The following is a 24239-nucleotide window of genomic DNA, read 5'->3' on the forward strand; positions in this document are numbered from 1 at the left end:
ACTCTCACAATTTAAAATCTCATTCAGATGTTTTCCCATTTTGAAGATAAAATTCAACCAGTGTGAGAGTTTACTGCTAAACTCTCACATTTTCTAAACTCTCAACCTATTACATTTGGCCCTATATTTTCTTTTTTTTAACATCAATAATGTTTATTGAAAATTTTTCAAGTACAAAGAAATATATATAGGGGAGAAGGTGGGTGGGGGGGAGGAGTAAACAAAGAAATAACAATTATCAGCATTACAAATAAACATTCTGAGTTACATTAGAACAGAAATAAAGCATGTGGACAATATCTCACCAACAAATACAAAGGGTCATGATAGTATATTACTATAAGTTTAACAACAAATATACCGAATTAGGTATCTTGTTGTGTCAAGACTGTTGAATTTGGGGTAGGAGGACTAGATACAGGGATCTATTGAGGAGCTCTAGCTCTAGCACCCTCAGTAACGTAAAGATGCCACTTCATCAGGGGAAAGGAAGGTGAAGTAGAGTAGGGAACAACATTGGTCTCCATTTCAGAATTATACAGAATTTTTGAAAATACTCTAGACAGAATAGGAGGATTCAGAGATTTCCGCAGTTGTGCCAATGTGGCTCTAGCTGCAAGTACAATTTGGTCTGTCAGATAACGTTCTTTTTTAGAAATAGAATAGGAGGCACCAGTTGAGCAATGCTAGAACCGGATTCGGATTAACAATAATCTTAAAAACTTGGACAATCCCAGAAAACATGAAAAAGAGTTCCCTCCTGCGAACTTTGCCCACAGCAGAATTTCGAGCAGGAGGACGACATTTTGTGCAACATAATTGGAGTACGATAGTTGATGGAGTTATTATAAATACTTTCCCATTGTAGGGGGTTAAAAGTATGCTGCAAATCAGATTCCCAATGTAGTTGGGCTGTAGACTTGGCAATAGGTTCAGGTTGTGTAATAAATACCAGAAAGAAATATCCCCTCTAGATGGTTGTGAAGATAGTATACTCAAGAGCATTGTAGGAAGTAGGGACAAAGCTCTAGATAATTTATGCATGTCACAAAACAGATGGGCTATTTGGAGGTATGAATAGTGAGCTGTAGCAAGAACTCCAAAAGTTGATTGAAGTTAGGAGAAAGATAATAAAGTATCACCTAGGAGAAGGTAATTTGAAAGTAAATACCCCTTGGGTGATCCATAAGGTGAGAGACAGATGGAAAATGATAAAACTCAATGCTTTAACTGATAAATTTCTGGAGGGCAGACCCCAATCAGCTCTAGAGATAACAGTTGTAGCCCAAGCCCACAGGGTGTCATTAATGGCTAGTAAGAAGAACTCCATTTTGGAAACCAAAGTAAGTCTGCTAGAGAAAATACTGCATTCTAGTACATTCTAGGTACATTCTAGGTCAACCCAGGGCTTGACCCCTGGGGCAGGAACCAGTTATGAAGTTGTGCCAGAATACATCCTGAGTGATAAAGGGAAAGGTCAGTAAGTTTAAGCCCACCAAATGTCTTTGAGGGAGTCATTTTATGAGCCGCTAATCGTGGAGATTTGTTTTACCAAACATATGATAACATACGTTTTTAAACATCGTTAAATAGCGAGAGGAGAAAAGATAAGGGATGGCTCTATACAGATAAGTTAATTTAGGAAGTAATGTAATTTTGAAGACAGCAATGCAGTCTGACCATGAAATCTCATATGAACCCCAGGTGTGAACTAACCCAGACAAGTGTGCAAACATTGCAGACAGATTAGCTTCAAAAACGTCTTTAATATGAGTTGGAATCTGCACACCAAGGTAAGAAACATAGTCTTCCAAATGTAGTGATAATTCAGTTTGAGGAGGGATAGTAAAGATAGGGAAATAGTAATTGGGAGGGCTTCAGATTTAGAGGCATTCAGTTTATATAAAGAGGCCGCACTAATGTCATCCAAAATTTTATGTAAAACAGGTAGAGATGTTAAGGGTTTGGTAACAAATAGCAGAATGTCGTCAGCAAAGAGACAACGCTTGTGAGGACCACTCTGAGTGGAGTAGCCGGGGAAGTTTGTAGAGTAGAGAACAAAATGAAAGGTGAAAGCAGACAACCTTGTCTGGAGCCATTAAAGATGGGGAATGTGCTGGAGAGAAAGCCATTGCTAAAAACCCATGCAGAGGGGTGTTGATGTTGTCTGGAGCCATTAAAGATGGGGAATGTGCTGGAGAGAAAGCCATTGCTAAAAACCCATGCAGAGGGGTGTTGATGTAAAGACATTATTGAGTCAAGAATGGCCCACTTAAACCAAAGAGAGACAGTGTATGCCTCATATAGTCCCAGTTAAGCCAGTCACAGGCATTCTCAGCATCTAAAGAAAGCAGTACAAATTGTTCCTGGGAAAGAGACAGCAATTGGATTATATTAAACACTCTATTATGAGAGGCTTGCCAATCCAACACAAATCCAACCTGATCAGGAGGTATAAGCTGCGGGAGAAGGAAGATAGTCAATTTGCTATGAGTCGGACAAATATTTTGACATCTGTATTCAATAACGCTATTGGGGCCTGATTCAAACTTGGCAATAGAATGAGATATCTCTCTCAACTGATCATCATGGTGAAACCATGCTGCACTGCAGGTGGGGCAGATTTAAAATGTGCAGAGAGATTTAGATTTGGGAGGAGTGTTTCCAAACTGACATGTAAATTTTAGAGTAATAATAAAGCTGTGCAGTATTTGTGGGCTACATGCAAAATCAGCCAGTATTTACCCCACATGTAAAATTTTTTATGTATTTACACCCCTTGCATTGCAATATGGTTTGTTCAGGTTCACAATTGAGAGAGATATCTCACTCTATTACCAACTCTGAATCAGGCCCTTGGTCTTTAATTCTTACAATCTGATAAATCTTTACCCGGTTTAGGGATAGTAACTATTTGGGCTTCCAAGAGTTCAGCAAGGCTAAGGCATAATTTAGTGGACTCATTGAAGAGTTTTACTAGGATAGGAGCTAGGACATCGGTGAAAGATATATATAAAATGTTAATAAAGCCATCAGGACCAGGACTTTGCCCTTAGGAAGATTTTTAATAACAAATTACCACTTCCTGAAGAGTCCAGGGGGGGATTAAGTGAGGTTAAATCAACCCCATACAAAAATGGCAGTTTCAATCCGGAAAGAAAAGAGGAGATGATATCACAAGTAGGTTGTGGAGTCGCGTTGTCAGATGGCAAATCATAGAGAGTAGCATGGTTGGAAATGTGTTGGGGATTAAATGTCTTATTATTCTGGCCATCAATCAAGCAATATATTCTATTCTGTGCCCGTTGGCACGTAGCTTGTGAGCTAGCAGTCTACTTGCTTTATTACCTGCTATGTAAAACTTAAGCGTTCTTTACTCTTAAGGGGCACATCCACTAGACCAGGGGTGGGGAACCTTTTTTCTGCTGAGGGTCAATTTGATCTATATAACATTATTTGGGGGCCGGATGCAGGCCACGCACCCTCCGTGTGATGTCACATAGGGGTGGGGCCACAATCCACAATCAGAGGGCCAGACCAAACTATTCCGGGGGCCTTATACGGCCCCAGGACCTGAGGTTCCCCATCCCTGCACTAGACGATCTACTCCCTGTCCAATCTCTAAACGATTTTCCCTTGATTTTTTCCCTTGAAATTTTATCTTTCAGTCTGAACGATTTGCAAATGATTTGCAAACGATTTGCAAATGATTTGCAAACGATTTGCAAATGATTTGCAAACGATCTTTAATAGATCAAGTGAAATTGACCTGCATGTTCAGTCGACTGACGAGACGATCAAACGACCAGCGTGAGTGCGCATCGTTGATTGCTAACGACCAAACACTGCACGATTTATAAATGATTTTTAAACGATTGAATGATAACGACGTCGTTATCGTTCAATCGCCTGCTAAAATCGTGTAGTGGATGCCCCCTTTAGTAAGGACTGTCTGCATGCGATTTGTTAACGGCTGTAGAACCTTGAGGCTGAAATCAAATTGGTTGACTCAAGGAATAACATTTCTGCTGTCTCTTGGGAGCAATAGTCAGCCACAATGACAAATCAGGCTTTCAGAAACAAAGAGAATAGAGGTCAGCGAGGCAGGCAGCATTTGAAAAGGGCTTCACCAGAAAGAATGTTGCATGGGCTGGTGAAGGAACATCACTAACAGGGCATTAAACAGGAGTATACCCATACAATAGCAGGTAACCTGGATGGCACAATACAGGTAGCACCAGCCAAAGGATTCCCCAGACATTGGACAATGGAGCCAGGAGTAAACTCAGGAGATGGCAGCTTTCCCTCCCTCTTTCCATTCTGTACAATATTATGAAACCACCATCCAGCAGCAGAACGGGAAGAGCAGGTAAGTGAGGGAATTCCTGGGGATCCTTAATCAGAAGAGGCAGCAAGGGGTCAGAATTCAACCCTGGCGACTCCAGCCACACTCAGGGTCCCAGGGGATAGGGTGGAACAACACTGCTCTTGCAGGACCCAATCCAAGATGGCGGCAGCCCGGAGCCTAGCACCAACAGGCAAGGCAGAGGGTACCCACCAACCTGATATTGGAGGTAGCTGCAAGTCCAGTGGCAGGAGAGGGACCGCCGGGCAGCAGGAGGATGTGGGAAACGGAGGAAGAGGACGAGTGGTGGTGGTGGGTCCGGCAACGGTGGGCCTCATGGCTAAATTGAGCCTGCGGCTTCAGGACCTGGAGTAACAGGAGAACAGTGGCCCACAGGTGTAGCAGCGCAAGCTGGGGTTCTTATGTTACGTGGATGGAGACTGGCAGCAGGAGCTCCAGCAGAACACATCCGTTCTCAGCAGCAGACAGACCACGCCCCCAAGTCACACTATATTTTCATAATGACTGCTTTATTTAGATTGAGATACAAGTTTACCTGAAATTCTGAGAAACTCAGATGTCTTACTGAGCAAAGCTGTAAAATAATAGAAATTATCAGACGGCACTGCAACACCAAGGAAATAAACATGTACATGATAAAAGAAAATTATGCAGGTTAGCCAAAGTCATCATTTGTAAGCTCCACTTATTCTTATGCAGTAGTACATTTTGTCCATAAAATAAACCACTTTAAAAATCTCAAACTTTTTAGATATGTTCTAGAATTACAATATTTTATGCAGTGTGAAGTATTTATAGTTGAAATATAAATAAAAATCTGTATGTTTTATGACCTTTGTGCTTTCTTCTGCTCTTTTTTTTCCTTTTTCTTCTACCATGTTAAGAAATTCCAGTACTCATTCCAGAAGCAGCATACATCTTACATTGAACACTCTTATATACCTTGTACTCTATTACCATACAAATCAAAAAATATATTCTATGGCAACCATCTCAATAATTTGCATACATTTTGATCCAGGTGTTGCTTTTTGGCCTAGCCTAGTGATTCCCAAACTAGGTGCAGTGGCCACCTATAACAAAAGGACCTCCCGGGCCCCCTGCAACCGTGGCTCCACCAATTTGTCCCGATCACTGCTGGCCACAGCAATCGAGTAGCCCACTGCATCCCTCCGTCGTGCGCATGCTCAGTATCACAACATCGACCCGCTCACGAGCGAAATTTGCTCGCGAGCGGATCTGAATGACCCCCTTGGTTAGCAGGGTAATAGATCAAGGTTTCAAAGTTTATTCACTTTGTCATCAGAATAACTGTGAATAAACTTCAAAACGCTGATCTATTATCCTGCTATCCAAGTGTGATATATCCGGGTGCCGCCTCTACGTTAACTTGTGTTGGACCTCTGGCTGAGGTTACCTAGGAGGGCACTGGAGCAGATGCAAGTATTTCATGGGAGTGTTGCTGTATTGTATTGACACACATATATATATATGTATATATACTGTATATATATGTATATATATATATATATATATATATATATATATTTATTATATATACACTGAGTGAACAGTTTGAAAGCTTCACCAAGAACTATCTGCTCCCCGAATAGAGAGGTATTATTTCTGCTGGCAAATGGAACAGGAACCATATCCACAGCAACAGAAGATAATTCAGAACAAAATCAAATAAACATAGACAGAGAGATGAACATACCTAGGAACAGGAGAAATAAGCAAACAAATAAAACTTCAAGAGCAATGTGTGCAAATGCTAAGAGCTTAGGAAATAAAATCCCCGAACTAATTGCAATAATGACAAGGGATGATCTGGATATTGTGGCTATTACGGAGTCATGGTGCAATGAAAATCATGACTGGGACATAGCTATGCCGGGATATACTTTATTTAGGAAGGACAGAATGGGAAGGATAGGATGAGTAGCAATGTATGTCAAGGAAAGCATAAATACTACATTAATAAATAGTATTGAAGAAAAAAACGAGTCCCTTTGGGTGACTATAGAAACGGGAGAAAGTGACTCTTCATATTGGGGTGATGTACAGACCACCAGATCAGGAAGAGGAACTGGACAATAAACTGTTGCAGGACATCACTAAAATGGCATTAAAAGGACAGGTTATAATCATGGGAGATTTTAATCTACCCGATATAAACTGGGAGGTGTCTGTGGCAATTTCCACTAGAAGTAGGGACATCCTGAATTAAGTGCAGGGAGCCTCCCTCTAGCAATTGGTGAGGGAGCCCACTCGGAAATACGCAATATTAGACTTGATACTTACAAATGGAGACAGAATATCTGATGTAAAAGTGGATGAAAACCAGGGATCCAGTGATCATCAAGCAGTATGGTTCAGAATAAAGACAGATACTGACTCACCCCATACAAAAACAAAGGTGTTAGATTTTAGGAAGGCTGATTTTGCAGGGATGGGAAGATGTGTAAGCGAATCTTTGGCAGAGTGGAGGAACGTGAAAGGAGTGCAGGGGAGGTGAGAAAATTTTAAAAGTGCAATATTAAAGGCAACAGACCTTTGTATCACAAGGGTTAGGAAAACCACATGGAAAAGGAAGCCAGTGTGGTTTGGGAAAGAGGTAGCAAGTATTGTTAATGCAAAAAAGACGCAAAATAATGAGGACAAAGAGGTGAATCTTGTAAAACAGAAGGAGGCTAAGAAAGTAATCAGATGTGCAAAGGCAAAAGCTGAGGAGAAAATGGCACTGTCAGTGGGTAAAGGGGGCAAAACTTTTTTGAAGTATAGAAGCGAAAGGAGAAAAACAAAATGTGGAATAAAAAGACTAAAGACAGAAAGAGGGAGTCTTGTTGAGGGAGACAATGTGATAACCGATCATCTTTATAATTATTTTGTTCAGTACTCACTAGTGAGAGAGAGGGTAAGGGGCCACAGTTAAGTTGCAGCTGTAAACAGAAAAATGAGGTCGGAACAAACACATTTACAGAGGAGAAGATCCTAATAGAACTCTCAAAACTGAAAGTGGATAAATCAATGGGGCCAGATGGGATACATCCAAGGATACTAAAAGAGCTTAAAGGTGTGCTGGTAATACCATTAACAGAATTATTCAACCAGTCACTAGCTACTGGAGTAATTCCAGAGGACTGGAAAATAGCAAACATTGTCCCACAGCACAAAAGTGGAAGCAAGGAAGAGGTAAGCAACTACCGACCAGTGAGCCTTACATCAGCAGTAGGGAAATTGATGGAAACACTCTTAAAAGAAAGAGTCGCAGATTATCTCAAATCCAGCAATTTGCAGGATCCCAAACAGCATGGATTTACTAGGGGGAGATCATGTCAAACAAATCTTATTGACTTTTTTGACTGTGTGACTAAGGAAATAGATAAAGGGGGGGGCATAGATATAGCTTATCTAGACTTTAGTAAGGCTTTTGACACTGTTCCACATCGCAGACTGTTAAATAAACTGGAAAGCATTGGATTGGATACAAAGATAATTGAATGGATAAGATCATGGCTGCAGGATAGGAAACAGAGAGTTGTAGTAAACGGAGTGCAATCTCAAGAGGGAAATGTTACCAGTGGAGTACCTCAGGGATCTGTACTTGGACCAGTGCTTTTTAATATCTTTATTTGTGACATTGCAAATGGTATTGAAGGGAAACTATGCCTTTTTGCAGATGACACAAAGGTATGCAACAGGGTAGACACACCAGGAGGGGTAAAACAAATGATTGATGATCTAGGTAAACTAGAGGATTGGTCAAGAACGTGGCAATTACAATTTAATGCCACAAAATGCAAGTTCATGCACTTGGGTCTCAAAAATCCAAAGGCTAAATATAGTATTAATGGCACTATACTGGAAACGACTGAAAAGGAAAGGGATCTAGGAGTCACTGTTTCAGGTGACTTAAAGGCAAGCAAACATTGTAACAAAGCAATGAGGAAGGCAAGTCAGATGCTTGGTTGCATAGGGAGAGGAATCAGTAGCAGAAAGAAAGAAGTGATAATACCACTGTATAGGTCATTGGTACGTCCTCATCTTGAATACTGTGTTCAGTTCTGGACACCATATCTCCAGATGGATAGTAATACATCGGAGACTGTACAAAGAAGGGCAACTAAAATGGTGCAAGGTCTACACCACAAAACGTACCAAGAAAGACTAAAAGATCTTAATATGTATTGTTTGGAGCAGAGAAGGGAAAGGGGGGACATGATAGAAATGTTCAAATATATAAATGGTTTTAACAAGGTAAAGGAAGGAGACATACTTCAAAGAAAGAGAAGTATTAGAACAAGAGGACATGTTCTGAAACTGGAGGGTGGTAGGTTTAGGGGAAATTTGAGGAAAAATTACTTGACAGAAAGGGTAGTGGACAAGTGGAATGGCCTTCTATCAGAGGTGGTAGAGGCTAAGACTGTAGAGCAATTTAAACATGCATGGGATAGACATAAGGATATCCATCAGAAGAAGTAAGGATCAATAAGAGTTGAGGTAACAATATGTTTAAAAATGGGGTAGACTAGATGGGCCAAGTGGTTCTCATCTGCTGTCAAATTCTATGTTCTGGTATTGTATTTCCGACCAGCTTGTAGCTTGGGATCTTTTGGAGGTCACTAGACTGTTCACATTAAGGAGAGTGACGCTGATGGATTATTTGTTGTGTGTGTATATATAGTATGTTGGGCACTTCTGTCTCTGCTCCCCACTCCATCACATGTCCTGCCTCCCCCCACCCCGCTCTGCCACGGCGCTGTCACTGCAACTCCATTCCTCAACACTCATCGCTCCATCCTGCTTTCTCATGCCAAAAAAATCCACACTATTTAATTTTTCAAATATGTCCCCAAAATGTTTTTTTTTTTTAATTATCAAATTTTCTAAATAATAGCTACTGTATTTAAACTTGATTTTGCATTTTTTGTAAAAAATGTATATTAATAAGTAGCTATTATTTACATAAATGATAATAAAATAAAAATCAAATTTTGGGGACATTTTTGGAAAAAATATTAGCCAGTTAAGCAGTTAAAGAAATCACATTTATCTCGATTAGCTCTCAGCCATATTCATGTAATTTCATTAGCACACTTTTAATAATGTTTAAATGATCCTAATATTTTTCTGTAATAATGATATAATCAAGGTATTCCCTGTAACATTTGATAAATGGCTCTACAATACAGTTGTACTGAAATAAATTTTTATGTTTGTTAATTGCTAATTATTTCCTTGATGTATCTTGATGTATCTTCAATCTCCAATCTTCAATCTTTGTTAGTGTATATTGTACTGCATGCATTGCTGGATAAATAATGTTTTAAAGACTACACATATGCAAATATTTCCACTTCGCCTTTATTCAATACTGTTCACTCCCTTCCACAGTTATACCCTTTTACACCAGGGCAAAAACCTGGGTTTTTGCTGGGTCTACCCGGGTCGCAGCTCTGTGTAAAAGGGTCCCTGAAAAATAACCCAGGTCAAGTGACCCTGCAATCCAACCCAGGTAGCTACCAGGGTTGGACCCAGGATGGACCTGGGTAATGGTGCAGTGTAAACGGCGCAATCTGGGTTATCCGACCTGGGTCATGCCTAAAATGAGCTGATTGGTGGCTGTGGAGCAGTCACCTCCCACTTTTTATGACCTCACAAGTCTAGCAGGGCAGACTCAGGTTCAGTGTGAATGGGGCTGACCTGAGAATAACCCAGATCGATGGTGCTGTGTAAACGGTGTCTGACCTGGGTTGGAACCATGTTTGAAAACCCAGTTCGGACCCGGGTTTTTGGTGGAAAAGAGGTATTAATAGCATTCCTGAATCTACTAGTTTCCTCAGCTCTGCCTCAAGTTAAATGGTGGCTTTGGTTCCTGAGTGGCTTTCATGGCCTCGCGGGAGGGGTGTGGCCACGTGGGAGGGGTGTGGCCTCTCGGCCCGAACCCCCGTTTTTGTCACACTGGGGGTGCCGGAGGTGCGGGCTTCCCCCAGGGACCAGCCTGTGTGAAGTGCCGACTCCCTCACTGTGTCAGGAGCTGAGTGCTACACGTAATGCTACAGTACTCCTGTCACTGAGGGGGAGTCGTCATTTTGGTGTCACCTCTCGGCGGGTGACACCCGGGTGCAGCCCCCACCCCCCTTTTGACGCCACTGACTGCCCGTCATCTGGAATTTTCCGTAGTCAATCATGGGTTAGCAATACTAGTATTCTGTTTTGTAATATATATTAATATAATTTCTGGGTTCTTGTTTTGTATTTCACATCAAATGTAATTAGGGAAACAGTCATTGAAATGACTTGAATTTACACACGATGGATCGCATGAACAAAATAAACGGCACGATCTGCACACGATACGATGGACAAGATGTGCTGCACATCTGATCATAAGATACGATTAGAGGAGCTGCGGGAGCGCGCATCGGATTTTCACAAGATCCATTTTATGACTCATCGAAAATCGTGCAGTCGGCCTGAAATCGTGTAGGTGTATGGGGGCCTTTAGGGCCAGATTCAATTAGCCGCGAAAATTCACAGTTTGGCAAAAAGTTTTCACACGTGCAAACTTTTCGCACAGAAATGAGTATCATGCAGTCCTACTGTTAAAGTTAGACAAAAAACAACTAACTTTTTTCACCATCTCAGAGCAGGTGAAAAGTTGTGCAAATTCCCTATTTTTGCTTAAAAATCTGGGGAGTCAGGACCTGATTGAGACTGGCTCGCTAGCAAGCCTTCGCTCGTTGCTGACGATGTTTGCAAATGTGCCCATGCGTATAGTTTGCCGTTTGCACCCATTTTAATGTATCCCCAATTTAACTGCGACAATTATTTTCTCTAATAAAGTAGCTTTCCACCCTTATACAAATATGCATGTAACAGCCATTTGACACAATTTAAGAACCCCAATCACTCTTATTAGGGCTACTAATACACTTCTAAATGGATTACCTTTGTCATACTTGCCGATATCCTGGCTGCTCCTTCCAGGAGGGAGCAGCCAAGTCGGCTTAGCAGGCGAGGCGGGGCGGGGCAGGCAAAAGGGGCATGACCGAAGACATTACACGCCATTTAGGGGCAGAGCTAGGGGCGAGGCCACGTACTCACGTCATTTTGGCCCCGCCCCCGCTACACAATGCTGAGATCTCCGGCATTATGGAGCAGGGAGCGGGGCCATGATGACGCGATCCAGGGGGAATCGCGTCATCAGCCATTGAAGTCTATGGGGAGACACGCTGACCGCACACAGCCAATCAGCAAGCTGCTCCGACGGAGATGCCCAGCGTTTGGCTGGCAGCGCAATTCAATGATGGAGCACACGTGTGCCCCGATCATTCACACGGAGTAAAGCTATGTGAAAACACATAGCTTTGCTCAGTCCGGCTTGGATTCGGGAGCACCCGTTCTTTTGTTTTAACCCCATGGATGCCTACTTGGAAAAGAGGATGTGAACTATGCATAGGTGAGGTGAGTATTTTTTATAGGTACCCCTATAGAAAACTTCGGATAAAAGGTGAGTATATGTAATAGTGAGTGTGAGTGTGATAGTGTGCATATATGTTAGAATAAAATTTTACCTTCACGGTGCATGTCATGTTTTTTTTTCGTATTGCTTTGGTTGTGGAACTACAAGTACCAATGGGCCCGTCATGCCCTGCATGCTGGTATTTGTGGTTCTCCAAATACCAGCATGCGGTGGAGGCTTGCTGGTACGTGTAGTTCTACAACTAAAGACAATATTTAACCATTTCTTTTACACTACACACTAACACTATCAACCCAGCACCCACCACCCTAGGGTGCTGGGGATAGCCCCGGGCTATCAGCCTAGTACAGTGGTGCCCTGGAGAGGGGGACCCCTTTATTGGAGGGGTCCCCAACTCCCCAAGGATCCCTGGCCTGGGCTGACTAGCAGTCAGGGCTGATGCTGCAGCTGGGGGGCCCGGTGAAAGGGCACCCCTGACTGTAGCATCAGTCCCCCGCTAGAAAGGGTCTGGAGCTTGTTTTAAATATAGGGGTAACATCACATCATTTTTCTCTCCCTATATTTAAAACCAGCCCTGTCCTTGCTGCCTGGTGCTTTTTTAATTACAGTGGAACCCTACACAATTTTTTCCCTGTAATTTTAAGAACCAGGACTGGCTGGCAAGTCCGGGGCCGGTTAGTCTTTTGGGGGGGACCTCACGTCAATTTTTTAAAAACACTTTGGGGACGAAAAGTCAGAGGTCGGACTTTTCGTCATCATTGCTGGATTTTCCTGGGATAAAGTATTGGGCGTGTGCCCGCTTATCCCCATATTCAATTTGGATCCGGCGAAAACGGGACCCGACGGAAAGGTAAGTATTGGAAAAGTCCTGCAAATTTTCGGGAAATCATCCTAGCACTCCCCTAAAGATGTCATGACATGGAGGATCACTATGTTTACCCCCGAAAAGCCCTGCTAAAGTTATTTGGGGTTTTAAATGGTCTCAATAGGCACTATTTTGCGTTATTGAGCAAGTGATGAAGAAAACATTTTTGCTTTTTTTGGGGGGGGTAAATAAGTATTCCCATCAAATTTGGGGTACATGAAAATGGGTGCAAACATAGTTCAAAGTCACTAAAATAAAGCTTTAAAGTGCACAAAAAAATGCACCTTCAGCAAGCACCTGCAATAAAAAAAAAACATATCCCATACTTCCAGACCCCCCCCCCAGAGGCTATTTCGCTAGTTTTTGAATTTGTACCCCAACATTTTTGTTCCACCCGTTTTTTCAAAGTGATTTTTTTGGGGTGTCCTTTGTGTAATTATTTGCGTTTTTTGATGCGGTTAGCGTCAAGGGGGTGTTAAAAGGGTTTAGGGTGGTCCCCGCAAGTTTGCACCCCAAAACCCCAATTATGCACTTTTTTCCGCTGGGCATCTATTGCCGATACTTTTCCGCTGGTTACAATGTGCAAACTCTTCGCACCGGTGAAAAGTCGGGGAAATTGAATACGGGGATAAATGAAATCGGCGAAAATTACGTCATCGGCGAAAAAGTTTCCCCAAAAACGCCTTTTTGCTCCAAATTGAATACAAGCAGCTTACACATATCTCACCGATATGTGCAGGCTGCTTGCTAGGGAGAGTTGTGCAGAGAGAAATCACTGCAATCTTAGGTGAGATAACTCACTCGAGCTTGCTTACAAATCACCCGAGAATCTCGACCTACATCACCATCGGCAAACTTGTTTAGCCTCAAATCGCCTGTTGGTAAATTTAAAAAAAAAAAGTTAAAAAAATCACCCGAGTTCCGGCGATTTCTACCGAGATGAATCACTTTGCAAATCGGGTCAATCCCGATTCTTAGTAAATTTACCCCTATAGGTGTTCTCCCATTTGTAAAGTTCCTTAATTGGGTAAAATAGACTAAAAAGGGTTTGCACACTAATTAACATATTCCCACTTGAATTGGTTATTTTCTATCTTTTCTATCTTTCAGAGAAGAACCCGGTTTTACACCTGCTTTTATATCTATTTATCTTTACAAGTAATTAGTGTTTGACTTGATTAGTAGGAGTATTTAGCTGCATATTTTATCTTCACTGCGCACAAAGGTTTATTCCGATAAATTATTTCCTTTGCTCATTGGTAACATGGCTTTAGTTAGACACCTTCATCAATGAGGGTTCTTATTGGTTTAGCACCTGACACACTTTACAATACTTTGTAAGTATATTTTTAATGTAGGTTTGCTGATCTATGGATATGATCATAGATGACTCCAGAGGAGGGGCTGCAGTGCAGTTCAAAATTCAAATAGAGGAGCCACACCAATTGCCACATCAAACTCTGCCAAACATTGCCGGCCAGGACTCTCTGGCAGTTGGTGTGGCTCCCCTTTTTGAATTTTGGACTGCGCTGCAGCCCCACCTCTGGAGCTGCCACTGGATATGATCACTCTCTAAATCTTGGGTAATTCTTAGGGCTAGCAATTAGTGACCAGGACCAAGATCCTTCATCTTGAACTTTTGTCCTAACAGCTGCTTGATATCAGTGATGTGCTGTTCTTGGCCTGCTAGTAGCAAATGTTCCACGTAAACAACAATAACATAGAGTTTCTCTTCTATGTATCTGTGGTAGAGACAATGATCAGTACTTGAATGCGAAAGTACATTTTTTGCAGTAGAGCATCTAATTTGATGTACCAACAACGACAGCTCTGCTTTAGACCATATAAAGCAATCTTTAAGAGACAGACTTCTCCCACTTGGAACATCTTCTCGCAGCAATGCTCTAGATTTGGTTCCATGTATATCTCTTCTGTCAATTTTCCATTCAAGGAAGCTGAGTCAAAGTCTAATAGGTATAACAGCATATTGTACAAGTCAGATATAGCAGTGACCAAAAGTAGTGCATTGTACCTTCCTACAGAAGAGTACGTTTCACCGTAGTCAACTCCAGATTTCTGTGTATAGCCCTTTGCAACAAGGACATTTTTGTAACGGGCAATAGATACACTGCTGTAGATGCTGCTTCTGCCCAAAAGTACATGTTCAGGCCAGCATCCTTTAGCATAGATTGAGCTTTCTCCACTATACTGTGATTTGCATGCTCACTTATACCATCCTGCTCTGGTGTGTATGCAATGGTTAGTTGATGATCAATTACATGCTTCTTTAGTAAGGTTTCAACATCTCTGTTTTGATATTCTGCTCCATTGTCAGACCTCAAGACTTTCAATTTGTAACCAGTTTGAGTTTCTACTCATCTATAGTAGTATGCAATTTTGCTCATCACTTCATTCTTTTCTTTGATTTAATAAATGTGTCATTCTTGTGAAGTCATCAAAAATTTTTATGAATTATCTTTATCCACTTATCGATTTCACCTCCATTGGACCACACACTTCTGTATTCACCAATTGCAGGGGTGTCTTAGCTCTACATGCTGATTTTGAATCGGGCAATGGCTTTGCTTGCCTATTATACAGCTCTCATATACTGGCCTTACAGTGTTGTTCACATATATTTCTGTAACCATCCTGTCAAGAAGTTTCTGGATGCTATCATATCCAAGATGACCTAATCTTCTGTGCCAGGGTTCCATAGTCTGTGAGTCAGATGTTATCATTGCAAAACATGCCTCTGTGCCAAAACCATATAGTTGTTGGCACTAGGTACCTGTTGCTATTACAGTCTCTCTTTTGTTTGGCATGACACACTTTCCTTTTGTGAACTGGTCTTTAAATCCTTTCTGCTCTAGGACATTTATGGCTATGAGGTTTGTCCCCATATTTGGGACATACAGAATAACACATTTTGGATTTCAGGATCACACATTCTCAATGTAGTGATCATCTCTTGATTGCAACTGAAATGCCTTTTGACACCTGAGTTAATATACAGTACCAGCAATCTCTTGTGTGATTGTCTGTGATACTTAAAGCTGACTCATTTTTACTGTTATACTTCTTTTTCTGCATAGCAGTCACATTTTTCAGTTTGCATTCATATTTTTTTAGTCTTCTTATGACATATTTTTGGGGGGCTTTGCATCTTTAGTTTGTAATGCAGTATTCTGTTGATAGCCCTGCTGTATTAGCTTCTAGAGCTATAGTACCACTAGAAAATCCAATTCAGACATTAAGTTCTATAGCATCACCATAGTGATCTCCTCATCATCCAGTTGGACTCCTACAGACATTCATTGCTGAGATATGGACATAATATTATCAATGTAGTCACTTATCCATTCACTCAACTTAGTATTGTACAGTATTTACCTCAGATTAATTCTTCTCATGAAACCATTATCCTTATACACCAGCTGCAGTGCTGACCACATTTTATGTGTTGACGTTTTCCCATGTATGATAGAATAAACATGTTGGTTAACAATTAAGCCTATGGTTCCCATTGCTTTATCTATATCATCTGGGTTTGGAGTGTCACCTGGGTTAATAGTAACCTACTACAGATTCTCACGCTTAAGTTGCATTTCCATTGCAAACTTCCATGTGGCATAGTTCTCTGAGCCTCAAAGCTTTATGAAACTCGTAATGGATACAGCTACTGTATGCATGCTGTGCAGTGAGATATTCGGCAGCTTCACTGTTTGACTTTCCTAACATGAAGCATTCTATGGCATCTGGGGTGTCTGGGTATTATCTGTTGTATCAGATTTTATTTAACTGTTAATATATATTTAATATTTGTGCAGTTTAAATGTGACTCGACTCCTTATTACCAAACCAGTGTTATACAGATTTTCTTTATTAATAATGGCAGTTCCACACTTCTCTTTTTTGTCTGTATGGTTTTGGTAGATTGTTTACTAATTTCCTATTGGATCGTGTTGCTCTTTTTTATTCTTTCTTTCCACACACTTAAGTGTTTTAATTATCTATGTGTTTTGTCTTTTTTATTAGTGCCGAGGAGCATTTTTCTTTTGCTTTTTTAATTTGTTTTCTTTTGAATTAAAACACTACTTATGCTGGGCATACACGGCAAGATAAAATGTCTGTCAGACCGACAGACATTTTATCTGGCCGGCTGCCAGCCGCAGATGTCCGCGGCATACACTGTGAGAGAAATCTCACAGTGTATAGCCTGACATCTGCGCTCCGCCGCCGGGGGAGGAGACATTTCCCTGTTCCTTCTGTAGGAAGGAACACAGGAAATGTCTATCTGTCGGCTGTGCTGGGCATACACTGCCCGATGTGGCCGACAGTTACCGGGTGAATATCACATCGGACGGGCATGCTGGACAATCCAGCATGCCCGACCGAGCAATATTTAACCCTCGGTCGCCCCCCCCACGCTACAATTATCGCGGCGATCCGCCAATATCGGGCGGATCATCCCGATAATTGGAGCGTGTATGGCCAGCATAAGGAATGTGAGATACAGCTGAACAGTTTACTTCTAAACAAATATGCATAATACAAAAAATGACAGTTGGTAACATGATACAAAAATATTTCTCAAAGCACTCTACCAACATCCACCTCTGGGGAATTACATAGTAGTGAACCTATACAATACCTTTAAGAATAGGTAATATCTGCAGTATTTAGCTGTACTGCCATTTGTGCTTTTTCCTAGATATGTGGGTGTTCCATAGCTGATTAAAGATGACCTACTGTATTCAGGGCCGTAGAGAGCCCGGCAGGGCCCAGGTACAGAGGGGTGTGTGGCCTAATCGTGGGAGGCATGGCCACGCCCACTTCAAAAAATTTTACGCGCCGCTGCGTGCTGGGGAGGGGGGTGCTGTAAGCCCCCCAGCCTGGCGCTAAGCGGGGGGGCGCGATCAGTGTGATCGCTCCCCCCTACAGCCATAGGAGACTGCTTCAGCTGCTGCAGCAGCTGCGAGCAGCCTCGCACTGCAGCCCAGCACAAGCTGTGTGCTGAGCTGCTGTGAGGAAGGGGGGGAGGGGCGATGCCGGACCCAGGCCCCGCCGGGCCCCTTAACCAAGCCCGGGTAAACTGTACCCGCCCCCCCCCTCTCGGCGCCCATGATTGTATTAACTAATCTATATATTTTATTCTTCTCCACAACTAGCAAAGAGGGAAGATCTATTAGCCAATCTGTATACCATTTATCTGACTATCGCTTGATCAATCTCTGCAGCTACAAATTTTGCTACATAGTTGAACAGATAATACCCCTTTCCATTAATAGATTAGTCAGAAAATTTAGTATTTCTTTTTTTTTTTTTTTCAAATGACTTTTACTGCATGTCCATATACTGAGAAATAGAAAAACACCTGCATGAAATAATACATATTTTATTTTTACAGGCAATGGAGACTGTGTGTTTAAATACTTGATTAACAGGGATACTGAGTACTGCCGTGTTGGAAAGCAATCAGTCTTAATTACTGTAGGTTTCAACAGTGCATTGCTCGAGTTCCAGTCACACAGCGGTAAGTGCAATATGTTCTGTTGTTTGTCTTTATGTCACTCTGTGCTGCTGTACACCCTACACAAGCTCATTGTGGGTTCTGTTATCTCATATTACCAGTCATTTAGGTGAATGGCTTTTAATGAGTAGTAATAACAGTAGTTTCATTATTGGGTGATTCAATATGAACTAATTATGGTAAAAGATTATTAGCTTTAGCAAAACTAGGCTCCCTTCACCCACCAAACGAATACTAACTTACATCCTTAAAAGAACAAAGGAAGATTTTTCTAGCTGTTTGTGTAGTAATTGCAGTTACTGGCATTCATATATCTCTAATGAAAGTCTAATGATCTCACAAAGTCCTATAATATGAATACAAGACAAATGCCTTTCTATGTCATATTAAGCTCTAATTTGTGTGAAGTAATCACTCATTTATTTGGAAATTACCAAAAAATATGTTTGCAGCAATCTTTAGGCAGCAATCTTTAGGAGAAAGAATATGTGTGATGGTGTCATTGTAAGGATGACCTCAATTAAATTAGATGGAACAAGCTGTTATTCCTTATATCCCTCTAACTACTGAATAGATACCTGCCAGGAGGGAACATGAAGGTAATTTCTTCAGTCAAGGACAATTTTCATTTTTCTTTCTATTGGACATTGATGAATGACAATGAGAGGGCAAGCTGCCATGAATAATCTGTGCACTGAAGAGGCGTTTTCATTGTTCTTAGTGTTAATGTACATGCATTATGTACTGCATGATTCCATGTATTTCACCTCTTCTATTTCAGAGTACACTACATTTCACAATGCCTTGAAAAGATGTAGAAATCACAATACGGAGCTCAACACACTGTCTCCATACACAAAGGAGTCCTCAACTTCGCAGTATACACAGGTAAAAAGCTTCATTGTATCTCAGAAAAGCCAAAGCTGAAATTACTAGATAAAACTGTTGAAATGCTACATACCCATGTCATTTAACATTAACACATACAGGGCCGGATTAATATCTGTGGGGGGCCCCTATCAATAATATTATAAGGGCTGCATCTAAAAAACTGATTTCCCCATAGAGAATTCAGAAGGGGGGCAGGGTGTTCAAGGGGCTACACCTCAAAAGCTATTAGAGGTACGGATCTGAAATTTGGCATGGCCAGGTAGAACTGTCACTGGGTGCTTTATGCCAAATTTCAGGGCATAAACATAAAAAATGAGGATATGGGAGTAATCTAAATCTCCAACTGTCACATTTTTCTGACTTTCTCAGTTAGGACCACTTTTCTACTATAGTCTATGGGTTTTTTTTGGGAAGTCAACACTCAGGTTAGGGGGCGAATTTAGACTTGGGGTTTGTTTTATTAGGTAGCTATTGTGCCAGGGTACGTGCTTTTGGGGTTTAGGTAAATTAGAAAGTTACAGTTTTTAAACTATTACCTCAAGAATGTGCCATTATAAAGATAGGACTTTTCAACTTGTTGTGCATGCTCACTAGGTGCTTCCAGCAGAGGACATAAACACCATTGGCTCAGACCAGTATGTAAGGTAGCAGCAGCTGAGTGACATGTTGTGCTGCCAGTCAGAGAGCGCTGTTCTGGCATCTTTCCTGAAGCCGCAGCTGGGAATCCATCTGCGCCTGCGAGAGGTACAGTTACGGACCCCGTAGCGCCCACCACTGCAGGAGGTATCCTCCGGAGAAACGGCAGTGCTGCTCCCACTATACGGCCATGCTGCTGTGGCACTGGGAGCAAGGCTCCCGGTCCCCAGCATCAGCGTATCATCTAGCGCTGCACAGGGAGCCGGCTAGCCCGGTCCCCCTGTGTACCGCTATCCTGGCCAGCCCTGCTGCCGCACTGCACTGGGAGCCGGCTTCTCCGGTCTCCCAGTGTGTGGCCTCTCCTTCGTGCTGGGGTATCAGGAGCCAGCACTCCCGACCCCCAGCGTGCAGCCGAGGGGTAACTGCCGGCCATTTTGTGTTGTAGAGCTGGGGCTCTTGGCCCCCAGCATTGGCGCACAGTTAACCAGCGCCAAGCAGGAAGCCGGCTAGCCCAGTCCCCCCTGCATGTGGCGCTTAGCCCTGCAGTCCAGAACACTTGTCCCGGCTGCAGCGGCTTCCTTCAACCCTGGGGCACCGAGACCACTGCTCCCAGTCCCCAGCAGCCAGCACAAAGCCACGCCATCTCTGGAGGTGGCCCGGGGGCTGTAGCGCAAGACACTGACCTCCAGCGCATACCACCTAGCTGAGCTTCCATCCCCCAGCAGTTGGATCCAGCCCTGCCCTCTGCTGCCTGGCCACAGTGAGCAGCCAGCACGGAGGGACTAGCAGCGTCCTTGTTGAGCTGGGGCACTGGGAGCCAGGCTCCTGGCCCCCAGGGTGGAGAACAGAGCAGCTCCCTGCACTCTGCCCCCCCCCCCGGTGTGACACCCATCAAAGATACATCTATATTTAAAACACTTGGTGCCTAGCACCCTTTGTTCATTGCAAAAATGGCACCGCAGCACTGGGGTTAACCCCTTCAGTGCCATGGCAGCCATTACTTACGTGTGGCTGGCCTCCGGCCACACACATCCTCTCCTCTGTGCCTACCCCCTCCACCCCACCTTTCCTCTGTGCCCCTGCCCCATTAGCTCCTCTATACCCCTGCACACCCCTCCTCTGTGCCCCTGCCCACACTACCCCATCTATACCCCGGCACCCCCTCTCCTCTGTGCCCTTGCCCCCATTAGTTGCCCTTGCCCCCATTAGTTGCTCTTACCCTTACACACCCCTTCCCCTGTGCCCATACCCCCTCTATACCCCTGCACCTCTCTTCTTTGCCTGTGTCTCATCTATGGCCCCCTCTCCTTTGTGCCCTTGCCTCCACTACCCCCTCTATACCCCTACACCCCCCTCTCCTCTGTGCCCCTGCCTCATCTAAGGCCACCTCTCTGTGCCCCTGGCAGGTTGGCACCTGCCAGTCGAAGTCACCGAAGCCATGGTGGGATGGTGCCCACCAGGCAAGGTCCCAAAACCCTGGCAGGTTGGCACCCACCAGGTGAAGACACCGGAAGTCCTAGTGGGCGGCAGCCAAGTAATAGAGCTGACACAGGCTGCCACCTACTAGGTGAAGATGACAACAGAAGCCCTGGGGAGATGGCAGCCATGCAAAAAATTGGCTGTTGCCCCTCAGGTGAAGATGCCAGAAGCCCTGGCGGGTTGGCTCCCACCAGGCGAACATTCTGAAGCCCTAGCGGGTTGGCATCCGCTGGGCGAAGATGCCAAAGCCCTGGCGGGTTGGCGCCCGCCAGGCGAAGACACTGGAAGTCCTAGTGGGTGGTTGCCTTGAAAAAGAGCTGACACAAGCTGCTGCCCACTAGATGAAGATGCTGGCACCCGCCAGGCGAAGTCGCCGAAGTCCTGGTGGGTTGGCGCCTGCTAGGCAAAGTCACCGAAGCCCTGGGGGGTCCCCAGATCCCCAGGGATCTCTGACCTGGGCTGACTAGTGGTCAGGGTTAATGCTTCGGCTTTGGGTCCCGGTGAAAGGATTCCTCTGGCTGTGGCATCAGCCCCCCGCTAGAAATAGTCCGGTGCTGGTTCTGGAAAATGCAGGGGAACCCTACTCATTTTTTCCCCCTGTATTTCCAGGACTGAATAAGAGCCCAGTGCTGATTGCGCAACTTACGGGGGACCCCTACATCAATTGTCCCCCTGTATTTTGGCAACCAGGGCTGGTTCTAACTAGCCAGGTGCTGATTGTGCTTAAGTACAGTGGATCCCTATGTTGTTTGTCCCCTGTATTTAAGCACACCCAGCACTGGATCACTAATTGGCCGGGGCTGGTTGCTCTTTGGGGGGTGGGCACACCATTTTTTTCTAACAAGTTTTTTTTTTTTAATGCAGCAGCACAAACGGGTCTCCTATCTGTGCTCTATGTCAATGACCGATACATATAGCACAGGTCTCCTGCGTGCATCAGTGTCATTGAAATACACAGCAGCTCAGACTGGTCTCACGGACCCATCCGTGCTTCGTTATCAATCTTTTTCAGATGCATGCCCAGTGCCAGTGAGCACCTCTGTTGTCCGCTGATGCCCCTGTGCCCTGATCCACTGCTGCCACTGGCCTGCACCCCGCTGCTGCCACTGCCACGCATTCCTGCAGCCCGCCCTTGCAGCCGTCTAACCCTGTGCATCCCCAAACACCACCTGTGTGCCTGCCTTCCTCCACCTGCGCTAGTGTACCATTTTGTTGCCCTCCTCCTCTGCATGTGGCCCGGTTTGCACCTCCAAACCCCGATAGTGAATGAATTTTAAAAAAGCTATGAAATTCCATAGACAAAAAACCTTACGGTTTCACATGTCCCATTGAGGCTGCTTAGACATGATCTGAAATTTCACAAAACCTATGTAATTTCTGCCACTCAAACTTCCAAAAGCAATGAAATTATGATCATTAAGGCTGACGCCTTAATGGACGTGTTCCTTGTGTAATACAGATATGGTATGCCATGACACCATGTGGTTAAATGCAGATTCAGCACTCTCACAGGGTGAGATTGCTGTCACTCACAAAATGGTGGAACTGCTAATTCACAGAATTGTGTGCTCATTGGAATACACACATGCAGTCTATGCAACTTAGGTTTGAGCAGTTATGTGGCACACACATCTCACTCAATGCCCACAATCTTCCCATTCAGTCGCCACAAAAATTTCACTGAGTTCCAACATCCTTCTCACTCCATACTTCCATCTCATTCATTATACACATTCAGCTTCCCAATTGCTAAAACTATCATACTCATACATGTACACTATATTCGCCTCAATGCTGCTATAACTTCCCTAATTCCTACACCACTGGCCGGACGGGGGGAAGGCTAAAACAAATAAAGCGGATTTATGAGTAAAAAGGTGTAATAGAAACTAGAAGCCAAGCGTATGATAAAATAGCAACAACATCAAACGATAAAACCTGTATCAATATCAGTACATATAGTGCCGAACAAATACCTAAGGTGCTGTGTCCCATATTGACAGCTACAGGTAAACATGTCTATCATATCACCATGCCTGTACCTCACCATAGTAGTATGAACATTTAAATCAAGTACATTATGCATCCAAAAGTCGGAGTCTTTATCTGTATGTATAATATTCCGTCCAGGTAACTGTGCAAAAAAACGCAATTATAAGCAAGCTGACCAGGCAATTTTCTCATTCAATCCCTTGGGATGCACAGTGTCCAATTGAGAGATCCACTTAGATTCTAAACAAAGAAGTTTTTTGGCCCGATAACCTCCTAATACTAATGGAGGTATGTGATTTATTGTTTTATAACGAAGACTCATCAGTTGATGGTTAGCAGCTTTGAAATTATGTGCTACAGGTTGGCCAGATTCCCTACCTTGTAAAGCCAATTTAATGGAAGAACATTCTAGTTTTTTGCCCCACATAGTTAAGGCCACATGGGCACGAGAGCAGGTAGACCACAAATTTGTAGTGCAAGTTAAAACATGATTGATGTGAATTTTTTTCCCAGTATGTGGGTGGTAAAAATATGTACAGGGTTCCATGTAACTACACGTCACACAAGCTGTGCAGCGGTACAGTAGCATTCAGGTTTTCTGTATCTGGTACTGCTTTGTTTTTGGAAGTGTGGAGTGATGTCAGTTTTCATCAAAATGTCCTTCAGGTTTCTTCCCCGTTTATAGCTGATCAAAGGGGACACATTATGTAGAGATGGTAATTCCTTATCAGTTCACTCTATGGGCCACAATGCTTTAGTCGCTTTAGGAATAATCGAACTTGTGAGCGTATTTTCTGTAACAAATGGAATTCTGTTGCAAATAGTAGACTTGGGTTTAGGATACATCAATTGTTCCCTTGTCATATTCAAAACCTCCTGTTTTTGTTTTAAGAGTAATTGACTATTATAGCTTCTTTGTAGAAACTTTTGTACAATACGATCAATCTGCATTTCAACCTGTTCAGGAGTATTAGTTATATGAGCTGCT

At 43.2% G+C, this 24239-nt stretch overlaps 1 protein-coding gene across 2 annotated transcripts in view; it reads left to right on the forward strand.

Annotated features, from left to right (window-relative positions):
• LOC148519353 (histone-arginine methyltransferase CARM1-like) overlaps positions 1–24239 on the forward strand; it is a 200177-nt gene that overhangs the window by 27330 nt on the left and 148608 nt on the right. For both annotated transcript variants that reach the window (XM_088476635.1, XM_088476636.1), the window contains exons 2-3: positions 18131–18256; positions 19035–19141. In XM_088476635.1, the coding sequence (XP_088332761.1) occupies positions 18131–18256; positions 19035–19141 (233 nt within the window). The remainder of the gene's footprint in view (positions 1–18130; positions 18257–19034; positions 19142–24239) is intronic.

Source organism: Taudactylus pleione, unplaced genomic scaffold (genome assembly GCF_031769625.1).
Source record: "Taudactylus pleione unplaced genomic scaffold, aTauple2 ptg000190l, whole genome shotgun sequence".
In the NCBI taxonomy this organism is placed as follows: Eukaryota; Metazoa; Chordata; class Amphibia; order Anura; family Myobatrachidae; genus Taudactylus; species Taudactylus pleione.